This window comes from Haliotis rufescens, unplaced genomic scaffold, assembly GCF_023055435.1.
Source record: "Haliotis rufescens isolate VD_foot unplaced genomic scaffold, xgHalRufe1.0.p SCAF_43, whole genome shotgun sequence".
Classification (NCBI taxonomy): Eukaryota; Metazoa; Mollusca; class Gastropoda; order Lepetellida; family Haliotidae; genus Haliotis; species Haliotis rufescens.
The window spans coordinates 1,411,391-1,423,736 of record NW_025964146.1 but is presented as its reverse complement, the minus strand read 5'-3'; the positions used below and the strand labels follow the sequence as shown (position 1 = coordinate 1,423,736).

The 12,346-nt window shown below is 42.6% G+C and overlaps 1 protein-coding gene across 1 annotated transcript in view; it reads right to left on the bottom strand.

The window, feature by feature from the left end:
* The window catches only part of LOC124123878 (neuronal acetylcholine receptor subunit alpha-10-like), a 29,339-nt gene that overhangs the window by 16,643 nt on the left and 350 nt on the right, over nt 1-12,346 (bottom strand). The window contains exons 2-3 of the mRNA XM_048383005.1: nt 11,227-11,316; nt 11,093-11,146 (exon numbers count right to left, since the gene is read on the bottom strand). Of these exons, the coding sequence (XP_048238962.1) occupies nt 11,093-11,135 (43 nt within the window). The 5' untranslated portion in view covers nt 11,136-11,146; nt 11,227-11,316. The remainder of the gene's footprint in view (nt 1-11,092; nt 11,147-11,226; nt 11,317-12,346) is intronic.

Below are 12,346 nucleotides of genomic sequence, written 5' to 3'. Positions count from 1 at the left end.
ACACTATCAGGGGCATATGTAAGATGGGAAACAACAGAACGATATTAGGGATACACAGGAGATGTGAAACAACAGAAAAATATCAGGGATAAACGAGAGATGGGAAACAACAGAACAATATCAGGGGTACACGGGAGATGGGAAACAACAGAACAATATCGGGGATAAACGGGGGATGAGAAACAAAAGAACAATATCAGGAGTACACATGAGATGGAAAACAACAGGACAATATCAGGGATACACGAGAGATGGGAAACAAGAGGACAATATCAGGGATACACGAGAGATGGGAAACAACAGGACAATATAAGGAATACACGAGAGATGGGAAACAACAGGACAATATCATGGATATACGGTGAGATGGGAAATAACAGGACAATATCAGGGTACACGTGAGATGGGAAACAACAGGACAATATCAGGATACACGAGAGATGGGAAACAAAAGGACAATATCAGGGATACACGGGAGATGGGAAACAACAGAACAATATCAGGGATACACGAGAGATGGGAAACAACAGGACAATATCAGGGATACACGGAAGATGGGAAACAACAGAACAAAATCAGGGATACAGGAGGTATAGGAAACAACAGAACAATATCAGGGATACAAGAGAGATGGGAAATAACAAAACAATATCAGGATTACACGGGAGATGGGAAACAACAGAACAATATCAGGGATACACGGGAGATGGGAAACACAGAACAATATCAGCGGTACACGGGAGATGGGAAACAACAGAACAATATCAGGGAGAACAGGACATGGGAAATAACAGAACCATGTCAGGGATACACGGGGGATGGGAAATAAAAGAACAATATCAGGGTACACGGGGGATGGGAAACAACAGAACAATATCAGGTGTACAAGCGAGATGGGAAATAACAGAACAATATCAGGGATACACGGGAGATGGGAAACAAAGAACAATATCAGGGGTACACGGGAGATGGGAAACAACAGAACAATATCAGGGAGAACATGAGATGGGAAACAACAGAACAATATCAGGGATACACGGGAGATGGTAAACAACAGAACAATATCAGGGATACACGGGGGATGAGAAAAAACTGAAAATTATCAGGGATAAACGAGAGATGGGAAACAACACAACAATATCAGGGATACACGGGCGATGGGAAACAACAGAACAATATCAGGGATACAGGAGACATGGGAAATAACAGAACAATATCAGGAATACACGGGAGATGGGAAATAACAGAACAATATCAGGAATACACGGGAGATGGGAAACAACAGAACAATATCAGGGATACACGGGGTATGGGAAACAACAGGACAATATCAGGGATACACGGGAGATGGGAAACAACAGGACAATAACAGGGATACACGAGAGATGCGAAACACAGAACAATATCAGGGAAAGACGGGAGATGGGAAATAACAGAACCATGTCAGGGATACACGGGGGATGGGAAATAAAAGAACAATATCAGGGTACACGGGGGATGGGAAACAACAGAACAATATCAGGGAGAACAGGAGATGGGAAATAACAGAACCAGGTCAGGGATACACGGGGGATGGGAAATAAAAGAACAATATCAGGGTACACGGGGGATGGGAAACAACAGAACAATATCAGGTGTACAAGCGAGATGGGAAATAACAGAACAATATCAGGGATACACGGGAGATGGGAAACAAAAGAACAATATCAGGGGTACACGGGAGATGGGAAACAACAGAACAATATCAGGGAGAACATGAGATGGGAAACAACAGAAAAATATCAGGGATACACGGGAGATTGGAAACAACAGGACAATAACAGGGATACACGAGAGATGGGAAACAACATAACAATATCAGGGAAAGAATGGAGATGGGAAATAACCGAACAATATCAGGGATACACGGGAGATGGGAAACAACAGAACAATATCAGGGAGAACAGGAGATGGGAAACAACAGGACCATATCAGGGATACACGGGGAATCGGAAATAACAGAACCATATCAGGGATACACGAGAGATGGGAAACAACAGAACAATATCAGGGGTACACGGGAGATGGGAAATAACAGTAACATATCAGGGATACATGGGAGATAGGAAACAAAAGAACAATATCAGGGGTACACGGGAGATGTGAAACAACAGAACAATATCAGGGAGAACAGGAGATGGGAAACAACAGAACAATATCAGGGATACACGGGGTATGGGAAACATCAGGACAATATCAGGGATACACGGGAGATTGGAAACAACAGGACAATAACAGGGATACACGAGAGATGGGAAACAACAGAACAATATCAGGGGTACACGGGAGATGGGAAACAACAGAACAATATTAGGGGTACACGGGAGATTGGAAACATCAGAACAATATTAGGGGTACACGGGAGATGGGAAACAACAGAACAATATCAGGGGTACATGGGAGATTGGAAACAACAGAACAATATTGGGGGTACACGGGAGATGGGAAACAAGAGAACAATATCCGAGATCCAGGAGCAATTGGATATAACAGTAACATATCAGGGTTACACGGTAGATGGGAAACAAAAGAACAATATCACGGATACACTGCAAATGGGAAACAACAAAATATTAGCAGGGGTAAACGGGAAACAGGAAACAACAGAAAAATATCAGGAATACACGGGGTCTGAGAAACAACAGAACAATATCAGGGATACACGGGAGATGGTAAACAACAGAACAATATCAGGGATACACAGGGGATGAGAAACAACAGAGAACAATATCAGAGTAAACGTGAGATGGGAAACAACAGAACAATATCAGGGATACACGGGAGATGTGAAACAACAGCACGATATCAGAGATACATGGGGGTTGAGAAACAACAGAGAACACTATCAGGGGCATACGTAAGATGGGAAACAACAGAACAATATTAGGGATAAACGAGAGATGGGAAACAACAGAACAATATCAGGGGTACACAGGAGATGGGAAACAACAGAACAATATCGGGGATAAACGGGAGATGGGAAACAACAGAACAATATCAGGGATACACGGGGGATGAGAAACAAAAGAAAAATATCAGGAGTACACGTGAGATCGGAAACAACAGTACAATATCAGGGATACATGGGAGATGTGAAACAACAGCACGATATCAGAGATAAATGGGGGTTGAGAAACAACAGAGAACACTATCAGGGGCATACGTAAGATGGGAAATAACAGAACAATATTAGGGTACACGTGAGATGGAAAACAACAGGAAAATATCAGGGTACACGTGAGATGGAAAACAACAGGACAATATCATGGATACACGAGAGATGGGAAACAACAGGATAATATCAGGGATACACGAGAGATGGGAAACAACAGAACAATATCAGGGATACACGAGAGATGGGAAACAACAGGACAATATCATGGATACACGATGAGATGGGAAATAACAGGACAATATCAGGGTACACGTGAGATGGGAAACAACAGGACAATATCAGGGATACACGAGAGATGGGAAACAAAAGGACAATATCAGGGATACACGGGAGATGGGAAACAACAGAACAATATCAGGGATACACGAGAGATGGGAAACAACAGGACAATATCAGGGATACACGGGAGATGAGAACCAACAGAACAATATCAGGGATACACGGGGTATTGGAAACAACAGGACAGTATCAGGGATACACGGGAGATTGGAAACAACAGGACAATAACAGGGATACACGAGAGATGGGAAATAACAGAACAATATCAGGAATACACGGGAGATGGGAAACAACAGAACAATATCAGGGATACACGGGGTATTGGAAACAACAGGACAGTATCAGGGATACACGGGAGATTGGAAACAACAGGACAATAACAGGGATACATGGGAGATGCGAAACAACAGAACAATATCAGGGAGAACAGGAGATGGGAAACAACAGAACCATATCAGGGATACACGGGGGATGGGAAATAGAAGAACAATATTAGGGTACACGGGGGATGGGAAACAACAGAAAAATATCTAGGGATACACGAGAGATGGGAAATAACAGAACAATATTAGGGATAGACGGGAGATGGGAAACAACAGAACAATATCAGGGATACACGGGGTATGAGAAACAACAGAACAATATCCGGGATACAGGAGAAATGGGAAACAAAAGAACAATATCAGGTGTAAACGGGAAATAGGAAACAACAGAAAAATATCAGGGATAAACGGGGTCTACGAAACAACAGAACAATATCCGGGATACAGGAGAAATGGGAAACAAAAGAACAATATCAGGTGTAAACGGGAAATAGGAAACAACAGAACAATATCAGGGATACACGGGGTATGAGAAACAACAGAACAATATCCGGGATACAGGAGAAATGGGAAACAAAAGAACAATATCAGGTGTAAACGGGAAATAGGAAACAACAGAAAAATATCAGGGATAAACGGGGTCTGAGAAACAACCGAAAAATACCAGGCATACACGGGAGATGGGAAACAACAGAACAATATCAGGGATAAACGGGAGATAGGAAACAACACCACAATATGAGGGATACACGGGGGATGGGAAATAAAAGAACAATTTCAGGTACAGGGGGATGGGAAACAACAGAACAATATCAGGGATACAGGAGTGATGGGAAACAACAGAACAATATCAGGGATACACATGAGATGAGAAAAAACAGAGAACAATATCAGCGGTACTCGGAAGATGGCAAACAACAGAACGATATCAGGGATACACGGAAGATGGCAAACAAAAGAAACATATCAGGGATACACGGGAGATGAGAAACAACAGAACAATATCAGGGATACACGGGAGATGGGAAACAACAGAACAATATCAGGGGTACACAGGAGATGGGAAACAACAGAACAATATCAGGGAGAACAGGAGATGGGAAATAACAGAACCATGTCAGGGATACACGGGGGATGGGAAATAAAAGAACAATATCAGGGTACACGGGGGATGGGAAACAACAGAACAATATCAGGTGTACAAGCGAGATGGGAAATAACAGAACAATATCAGGGATACACGGGAGATGGGAAACAAAGAAGAATATCAGGGGTACACGGGAGATGGGAAACAACAGAACAATATCAGGGAGAACATGAGATGGGAAACAACAGAACAATATCAGGGATACACGGGAGATGGTAAACAACAGAACAATATCAGGGATACACGGGGGATGAGAAAAAACTGAAAATTATCAGGGATAAACGAGAGATGGGAAACAACACAACAATATCAGGGATACACGGGCGATGGGAAACAACAGAACAATATCAGGGATACAGGAGAGATGGGAAATAACAGAACAATATCAGGAATACACGGGAGATGGGAAATAACAGAACAATATCAGGAATACACGGGAGATGGGAAACAACAGAACAATATCAGGGATACACGGGGTATGGGAAACAACAGGACAATATCAGGGATACACGGGAGATTGGAAACAACAGGACAATAACAGGGATACACGAGAGATGCGAAACACAGAACAATATCAGGGAAAGACGGGAGATGGGAAATAACAGAACCATGTCAGGGATACACGGGGGATGGGAAATAAAAGAACAATATCAGGGTACACGGGGGATGGGAAACAACAGAACAATATCAGGGAGAACAGGAGATGGGAAATAACAGAACCAGGTCAGGGATACACGGGGGATGGGAAATAAAAGAACAATATCAGGGTACACGGGGGATGGGAAACAACAGAACAATATCAGGTGTACAAGCGAGATGGGAAATAACAGAACAATATCAGGGATACACGGGAGATGGGAAACAAAAGAACAATATCAGGGGTACACGGGAGATGGGAAACAACAGAACAATATCAGGGAGAACATGAGATGGGAAACAACAGAAAAATATCAGGGATACACGGGAGATTGGAAACAACAGGACAATAACAGGGATACACGAGAGATGGGAAACAACATAACAATATCAGGGAAAGACGGGAGATGGGAAATAACCGAACAATATCAGGGATACACGGGAGATGGGAAACAACAGAACAATATCAGGGAGAACAGGAGATGGGAAACAACAGGACCATATCAGGGATACACGGGGAATCGGAAATAACAGAACCATATCAGGGATACACGAGAGATGGGAAACAACAGAACAATATCAGGGGTACACGGGAGATGGGAAATAACAGTAACATATCAGGGATACATGGGAGATAGGAAACAAAAGAACAATATCAGGGGTACACGGGAGATGGGAAACAACAGAACAATATCAGGGAGAACAGGAGATGGGAAACAACAGAACAATATCAGGGATACACGGGGTATGGGAAACATCAGGACAATATCAGGGATACACGGGAGATTGGAAACAACAGGACAATAACAGGGATACACGAGAGATGGGAAACAACAGAACAATATCAGGGGTACACGGGAGATGGGAAACAACAGAACAATATTGGGGGTACACGGGAGATTGGAAACATCAGAACAATATTAGGGGTACACGGGAGATGGGAAACAACAGAACAATATCAGGGGTACATGGGAGATTGGAAACAACAGAACAATATTGGGGGTACACGGGAGATGGGAAACAAGAGAACAATATCCGAGATACAGGAGCAATTGGATATAACAGTAACATATCAGGGTTACACGGTAGATGGGAAACAAAAGAACAATATCACGGATACACTGCAAATGGGAAACAACAAAATATTAGCAGGGGTAAACGGGAAACAGGAAACAACAGAAAAATATCAGGAATACACGGGGTCTGAGAAACAACAGAACAATATCAGGGATACACGGGAGATGGTAAACAACAGAACAATATCAGGGATACACAGGGGATGAGAAACAACAGAGAACAATATCAGAGTAAACGTGAGATGGGAAACAACAGAACAATATCAGGGATACACGGGAGATGTGAAACAACAGCACGATATCAGAGATACATGGGGGTTGAGAAACAACAGAGAACACTATCAGGGGCATACGTAAGATGGGAAACAACAGAACAATATTAGGGATAAACGAGAGATGGGAAACAACAGAACAATATCAGGGGTACACAGGAGATGGGAAACAACAGAACAATATCGGGGATAAACGGGAGATGGGAAACAACAGAACAATATCAGGGATACACGGGGGATGAGAAACAAAAGAAAAATATCAGGAGTACACGTGAGATCGGAAACAACAGTACAATATCAGGGATACATGGGAGATGTGAAACAACAGCACGATATCAGAGATAAATGGGGGTTGAGAAACAACAGAGAACACTATCAGGGGCATACGTAAGATGGGAAATAACAGAACAATATTAGGGTACACGTGAGATGGAAAACAACAGGAAAATATCAGGGTACACGTGAGATGGAAAACAACAGGACAATATCATGGATACACGAGAGATGGGAAACAACAGGATAATAGCAGGGATACACGAGAGATGGGAAACAACAGAACAATATCAGGGATACACGAGAGATGGGAAACAACAGGACAATATCATGGATACACGATGAGATGGGAAATAACAGGACAATATCAGGGTACACGTGAGATGGGAAACAACAGGACAATATCAGGGATACACGAGAGATGGGAAACAAAAGGACAATATCAGGGATACACGGGAGATGGGAAACAACAGAACAATATCAGGGATCCACGAGAGATGGGAAACAACAGGACAATATCAGGGATACACGGGAGATGGGAACCAACAGAACAATATCAGGGATACACGGGGTATTGGAAACAACAGGACAGTATCAGGGATACACGGGAGATTGGAAACAACAGGACAATAACAGGGATACACGAGAGATGGGAAATAACAGAACAATATCAGGGATACATGGGAGATGCGAAACAACAGAACAATATCAGGGAGAACAGGAGATGGGAAACAACAGAACCATATCAGGGATACACGGGGGATGGGAAATAGAAGAACAATATTAGGGTACACGGGGGATGGGAAACAACAGAAAAATATCTAGGGATACACGAGAGATGGGAAATAACAGAACAATATTAGGGATAGACGGGAGATGGGAAACAACAGAACAATATCAGGGATACACGGGGTATGAGAAACAACAGAACAATATCCGGGATACAGGAGAAATGGGAAACAAAAGAACAATATCAGGTGTAAACGGGAAATAGGAAACAACAGAAAAATATCAGGGATAAACGGGGTCTGAGAAACAACAGAACAATATCCGGGATACAGGAGAGATGGGAAACAAAAGAACAATATCAGGTGTAAACGGGAAATAGGAAACAACAGAACAATATCAGGGATACACGGGGTATGAGAAACAACAGAACAATATCCGGGATACAGGAGAAATGGGAAACAAAAGAACAATATCAGGTGTAAACGGGAAATAGGAAACAACAGAAAAATATCAGGGATAAACGGGGTCTGAGAAACAACCGAAAAATACCAGGCATACACGGGAGATGGGAAACAACAGAACAATATCAGGGATAAACGGGAGATAGGAAACAACACCACAATATGAGGGATACACGGGGGATGGGAAATAAAAGAACAATTTCAGGTACAGGGGGATGGGAAACAACAGAACAATATCAGGGATACAGGAGTGATGGGAAACAACAGAGAACAATATCAGCGGTACTCGGAAGATGGCAAACAACAGAACGATATCAGGGATACACGGAAGATGGCAAACAAAAGAAACATATCAGGGATACACGGGAGATGAGAAACAACAGAACAATATCAGGGATACACGGGAGATGGGAAACAACAGAACAATATCAGGGGTACACAGGAGATGAGAAAAAACAGAGAACAATATTAGGGGTACACGGGAGATGGGAAACAACAGAACGATATTAGGGATACACGAGAGATGGGAAACAACAGAAACTTATCAGGGATAAACGGTAGATGGGAAACAACAGAACAATATGAGGAATACACGGGAGATGGGAAACAACACAACAATAGCAGGGGTACATGGGAGATGGGAATGAACAGAGAACAATATCAGGGATGCACGGGAATGGGAAACAACAGAACGATATCAGGGATACACGGGAGATTGGAAACAACAGAATGATATCAGGGGTACATGGGAGATGGGAAACAACAGAACAATATCAGGGGTACGCGGGAGATGGGAAACAACACAACAATAGCAGGGATAAACGGGAGATGGGAAACAACAGGACTATATCAGGGATACACGAGAGATGGGAAACAACAGAACAATATCAAGGTACACGTGAGATGGGAAACAACAGGACAATATCAGGGAAACACGGGAGATGGGAAACAACAGAACAATATCAGGGATACACGGGAGATGGGAAATAACAGAACAATATCAGGGGTACTCGGGGTATGGGAAACAAAAGAACAATATCAGGGATACACGGGAGATGGGAAACAACAGAACAATATCGGGGTACACGTGAGATTGGAAACAACAGAACAATATCAGGGATACACGGGAGATGGGAAACAACAGAACAATATCAGGGATACACGGGAGATGGGGAACAAAAGAACAATATTAGGGATACATGGGAGATGGGAAACAACAGAACGATATCAGGGATAACTGGAGATGGGAAACAACAGAACAATATCAGGGATACACGGGAGATGTGAAACAACAGAACAATATCAGGGATACATGGGAGATGGGAAACAACAGAACAATATCAGGGATAACTGGAGATGGGAAACAACAGAACAATATCAGGGATACAAGGGGGATGGGAAATAAAAGAGCAATATCAGGGTACACGGGAGATGGGTAACAACAGAACGATATCAGGGATGCACGGGAGATGGGAAACAACAGAACAATATCAGGGATACACGGGAGATGGGAAATAACAGAACAATATCAGGGGTACTCGGGGTATGGGAAACAAAAGAACAATATCAGGGATACACGGGAGATGGGAAACAACAGAACAATATCGGGGTACACGTGAGATGGGAAACAACAGAACAATATCAGGGATACACGGGAGATGGGAAACAACAGAACAATATCAGGGATACACGGGAGATGGGGAACAAAAGAACAATATTAGGGATACATGGGAGATGGGAAACAACAGAACGATATCAGGGATAACTGGAGATGGGAAACAACAGAACAATATCAGGGATACACGGGAGATGTGAAACAACAGAACAATATCAGGGATACATGGGAGATGGGAAACAACAGAACAATATCAGGGATAACTGGAGATGGGAAACAACAGAACAATATCAGGGATACAAGGGGGATGGGAAATAAAAGAGCAATATCAGGGTACACGGGAGATGGGTAACAACAGAACGATATCAGGGATGCACGGGAGATGGGAAATAAAAGAACAATATCAGGGGTACACAGGAGATGGGAAATAAAAGAACAATATCAGGGGTACACAGGAGATGAGAAAAAACAGAGAACACTATCAGGGATACACGGGAGGTGGGAAACAACAGAACGATATCAGGGATGCACGGGAGATGGGAAACAACAGAAACATATCAGGGATAAACGGGAGATGGGAAACAACAGAGCGATATCAGGGAAACAAGGATTCATCAGGGTTTCATTCATTCAATGATTCATTCATTCATTCATTTATTCATTCATTCATTCAACACAATCATACAACACAACCATACTATACAACTAGACAATACAACTATACAAAACAACCATACAAAGGAGCCATACAGACATACATGAACAGATGACCACCTTAACTGTGAAACAAGGACCTGACACGCTCCCTCCATAATTCTGAGGGAATTGCTCGCGTGGTCCGATTACCCATCAGTTGCGCCCAGTGACCGTGAGAGGATCCCTAGATCGTAGGTCAGAATCGAGATTCCCCCTGATTCTGCTTTTTGGTCTCTTTGCATTATTTCGCACTGTTTGCATCCACCGAATCGGGGAACGTCTTAGACCAAGCTGATACACCCTGACATAACTTAAATACTGTTCAATGCGGCGTTACATTCAATTCGCACACTCTGAAAGATTGTCCTTACCTAACATCCCTGCCACCAAGAGAAGCACCGTCTTCATATCCATCTCCAAGAAATCTACAACACAGACAAAAGCTTGTTAGTGAAACTGTGTAACAAATAAAACATGTTTTATACTGACTGGACGTATTACTTACCTAGTGTCTTCAGCAATGCGATGTCTGTTTCCTCTGCGGCATAAACGCCAGCTTCCAGTACAGACGGAGGCAGCTGCTGTTTGATTCACTCTGCGGCAGGGATGCGCCACGATGGGAAAGAGATAACAACCCAGAATTATTCACCACCGGTCATTGAAAAACACACACGATACATAACGTTGCAGGCATGGCATTTTGTAATGTGGTTGTAATTGTGAAGAGAAATAGCAAAGGCGAATACATTGGAATCTTCGCGTTACTTGTGTATACTAAAGAACTGGGATATAATCAATTAATTAATAACTGCATAAGCACCTTGATGATATTTGCTACATTGCTTTACACAATTATCCCGCCGTCAAATAGCTGGAATATTTATTGCTAAGTGCGGCGTTTAACAACTAACAAGCAAACAAACAAAGTGATCAGTCATCTTCTGTGCACACAACACATGCAACAGTGTTGCTTCCTGCAGCTTTAATGATATTGGGGTCAAAATGAAAGACAAATTTCACATATTCACGCCCCTTTCAAACTGCTGAAATACCAGACATTTCAACATAAATCGCGTGAGAAAGATACCAATCGCTAGGTAGAATTTCAATTTGTTGGAACTCGGTGCTTTTAAAGCTATCATTTTTTTTATTAATGCCTATTTTCAGCCGTATTATGTTTGACACGAGGACAGTTGAAATCACAATAGAAAGGCGAGGACAGGAGGCTCGTGGGGTGGGCGTTGAAGCTTCGGGCGTGGGTCGACCTGTGTGCAAGCCTTGGTGGCAGCAGAGATGTATCAACTCTGTATCTAAATATAAACTTTTCACTGGTGTGAACCGTGGCTGAAAAAGTGCAGGGGGAAAATAAGTCTTGCTCCAAGGCTGTACTGAAAGATAAGTGCATGGATGTGTAGTAATTCTATCCTCCTAATAGGCAAGGCTAGATATGTGGAGGACTACAGTTTCTATTAGGGACAACTAGAATTTTCTAGTCTAGGGGTCAATAACACATATGCTTGTTGGAGAGCGATAACGTGTGGTCAGGAGACTTAGTTTAAAACTGCATACAATGTGTGTCTGACTATAAAAATGCGAAATCCTAAACACAAACAGATACATGGTCA